Below are 3,625 nucleotides of genomic sequence, written 5' to 3' on the forward strand. Positions count from 1 at the left end.
TTTCAGCTGGTTGCCTTGTCTCTTTGACACAGCTCCATCACAGCAGGGTTTTTTGTTTTGGTTTTTATGCACTTCCTTACTTTCTGGCACTACAACACTCCAGACTCATCTTGCATATGTCCTTCAGCAGTCCTGGGATCGTCATTTCTCCAAGGAGTCCTGGCTCCTTTCATTGTAGAATGATATTAGAAACCAAGATCTGAGTGCGAGGTGTACACATTTCTAATGGACTTAGAAATTTTTTTTCCAGTTATAAATACATATTCATTTTAAGAGATAATTAGAAAAATGCAGAAATATATAAAGACAAAACTCAGTTTAAATATCCCCACTACCCACAACCACAGGGCTTGCCGCTTCTAGAAGGCATAATGTAGAAAGCGGTGAGATCTGAAATCATATTTTAAGCACTTCTCTAAGTGCCAATGAGTGAGCAAATTACTTAAAATCTGAATCTTGTCTATAAATGGAGGAAATCGTACCTCCTTTGCAGGATTTCGTGAGATATATGTACGATAATGTCGATATTTGAAAGAGCTTCTGCTACACAGTTTGTCGCTACAATTTGTAAATCACCCTAACTCTGTCAGAGAGGTTTCCGACCACACTACCCTGGAGGAACCGGAGCGAGAAAACCTCCAGACCATAGAGTTCAGTTCCTATCTGGGCCTCGCATACACCACTTCCTGTTGTCGGCCTAAAACCGCGCCTGCGCACTTTCCATCTTCCTCTTGCGCTCCGATCTAGGTTGCGGTAACATGGTGAGTGTTGGTCAGGATGAGGCCTAAACGTCTATCCGCTTGCATCTGCCCCTTTTTTTGGTTTATTTGCCCTAACTTGCCTCTGCTCGCCCGCTCTGTCCCGTGTCCCTGGCCTGCGTACCCTCGCCTGTCCTCTGGGACGCAGATTAGGGCGGTTTGGCGGGGGCTGGCGCGTCCAGGCTGGGTTCTCCGAGTGCCCCCGGGGCACCGGGCCCACCGTGGGCCGTGGGTTAGGGTGGGGAGAGGGGGAGAACTAGGTGGGCAGGTAGAAGAAAGGCGTCTGGAGGCGCCGGAACTTGATGGAGAGGCGAAGTCCCCGTTCCTGAGTTCTAATATCTGTTTTCTCTCTTAACTCATTCTTAACAGGCTAAACGCACCAAGAAGGTCGGAATCGTGGGCAAATACGGGACCCGTTATGGTGCCTCCCTCAGGAAAATGGTGAAGAAAATTGAAATCAGCCAGCACGCCAAGTATACCTGCTCCTTCTGTGGCAAAGTAAGATGGTCTCTGGACGCGAAGGGACGAGGGCGGGATGGTTTCCTTCCGAAACGGGTCCTCTCTTGAAGGACGTTCGTAAATAAGTTTGCTGGTTCTAAGTTGTTGAGCAGTTAGCTGCAGACACCGTTGGTGACCAGTTTTGAGATAAGAGTGTTGTTTATATCTTCGGGCTTTGTCAAACGCTTTTCCTTGAAAGAAAACCATTTGAGAGCTAAAGGGGGAAAAATTATTTGACAGCCCCAGCCTAAGTCAAACCTCCTTTGTGGAATATGGTTCTGTCAACTTTTGTCTGCTGGTGTTGCTAGAGATTTTTGTTTACTGTGTGCAGAAATACTGTTTTTGGAGGTGGGGGGAAGAGGGCAAGTCATTCACATCCTTGGCTATGTCACCATGATGAATGCAAATTTTGCACCAGAGACCCTGAAATTAGAAGGAAAAAAAAACATAAATAACCTCACAAAGTACACCAGTTCTAGCTTCCTAGTGTTATTAGACTCCTGGTTGTTTGTAATATAAAAGGCTTTTCTTTGGTCATAGGAAAAATCGATTATCTTTTACAGACCAAGATGAAGAGAAGAGCTGTGGGCATTTGGCACTGTGGTTCCTGCATGAAAACAGTAGCTGGTGGTGCCTGGACCTACAAGTGAGTCCGTTTCTTTACGGTGTTTGAAAGTGTGGGCCATGTCCAAATTCAGGTTTGTGGCTGGATGGGCTAATTTTAACAGATCTGCTAGTTGGGCTGACTACTGAACAACACTTGAATGGCAGGCTGTTTTTGTGAAAATTAAGAGGTCAGTTAGCTTATTGCTGTACATGTGAGGCCATCTGGCCAACACACCTTTGCTATTCTAAACAGTATTGGTTAAGGTGCTTCCACTTTGTGACTGACAAAGGCCAAGTGATAATTGCAGAGATAAACTTCTGTGTTGGTTATTGATTATATTGGACTTTATCCAATTCTGGAAATCCAAGCCCGTCCTTGAAGGCCTCTAATCTGGAGATTCATTGCTGAACCTGAAGGCTGACATGGTTTCCCTTTAGCCAGCTTATGAACTCGTGCTGTCCAGTACATTAGTTACATAGCAAAATGATTTGGCTAGTGTAGTTTAAATTTTTAGTTTTCGTTCAGTTTAAAATTGAAGCAGTGTAAAATACTGGAAAATGTTGAAATGATGATGTGGATATATACATATATGTATAAGCACCTTGGGGTTCTCTGTGGACAAAAGGGAAAATGGAGCATAAACGAATTAGCATTCATCTGCCACATGAGGTGGTTATGTGTTTTTCAGGTACAGTGCCTGAGTGTTGTAGGAAAACATTGTTTCGTCATTTCCACAGTGTGCTTTAGTCAGCTGTGCCGCCTTAGACGTTGTTTCCTTGATAGCTCTCATTGTGCCATCGTGTAATTTATTAGTTTCTTCTGACATTCTGTCCATTTCTTGGTAGTGAGTGTAGTCAGCCTCTCAGTCATTCCTGCTCATTTCATGCTCTCCTGTCTGAGGAGTCGGATGCATGAGATGGCCAGCAGCTGTCGTCGCTGGGCTTGCACTGTGAACGTGAGGCGTGTCCCCATCTGCCACTCTGCATGTGACTAGTTTGGAACCAACTTTGTTTTTCTTTGCAGCACCACCTCTGCTGTCACAGTCAAGTCCGCCATCAGAAGACTGAAGGAACTGAAGGACCAGTAGAGGCGCCACCATTCGATACCGTTGCTAGCCTATAATAAATGGGTTAATTTATCTAACAATTACTTTGGTGTGTTAATTTTATTGGTTAGACATAAATTTATTTGCATTGCATTATTTTTTGCTTTCTAAAATAAGATTTTAATTAAAATCCTTTAAATTTTTCTTGGGAAAGCATGCTGAGGTGGGTTGTAATCCAGTTGCTTTTTTTTCAATAGTCAAATGATGCATGACATAAGATTATGAGCCTAAGTCTGTTCTTGATAGACTTCTTTGAAGTAGATTGGTTCAGAAAATGCAATTTTTAAATCACAGTTAATATGTATTTTTTAATATTTTAAAGGTTAAGATGACATATACTGCCTGTTAACTTGTGGTGTTTTGTCTGATCATACATTGCCCTTATTTGAAATGTTTGACCCCGGCCTTCAGGAATGGGATTTTGGATTAGCGTAGGGAGGTGAATAAGCATTCATTGGCTGTGGTTAAGAAGCATCAATTCCACCAAACTGCCTGGGTAGTTGTATGGTTACCCTCTTCTGCTTCAGTTTGCTGAACAGTGCTTGATAGTGGAATGGAGTATATGATGGAAGCTGAAATTTCTAATTTGGAGTCTTAACTGAAGGCTTTTGTGTTAAGTTTGCTTGGAATTTAGGTGTGATTCTGCTAAGTTGCTTC

The 3,625-nt window shown here is 43.1% G+C and overlaps 1 protein-coding gene across 1 annotated transcript; it reads left to right on the top strand.

Annotated features, from left to right (window-relative positions):
- The first annotated feature begins 612 nt into the window (after positions 1 to 612).
- RPL37A (ribosomal protein L37a) lies at positions 613 to 3,009 on the top strand. The gene is made up of 4 exons (XM_055573418.1): positions 613 to 761; positions 1,128 to 1,256; positions 1,820 to 1,902; positions 2,887 to 3,009. The coding sequence occupies exons 1-4, from the start codon at positions 759 to 761 to the stop codon at positions 2,948 to 2,950; spliced, it is 279 nt and encodes a 92-aa protein (XP_055429393.1). The 5' UTR covers positions 613 to 758; the 3' UTR covers positions 2,951 to 3,009.
- The last annotated feature ends 616 nt before the right edge of the window (positions 3,010 to 3,625 follow it).

Source organism: Bubalus kerabau, chromosome 3 (assembly GCF_029407905.1).
Source record: "Bubalus kerabau isolate K-KA32 ecotype Philippines breed swamp buffalo chromosome 3, PCC_UOA_SB_1v2, whole genome shotgun sequence".
Taxonomy (NCBI): Eukaryota; Metazoa; Chordata; class Mammalia; order Artiodactyla; family Bovidae; genus Bubalus; species Bubalus kerabau.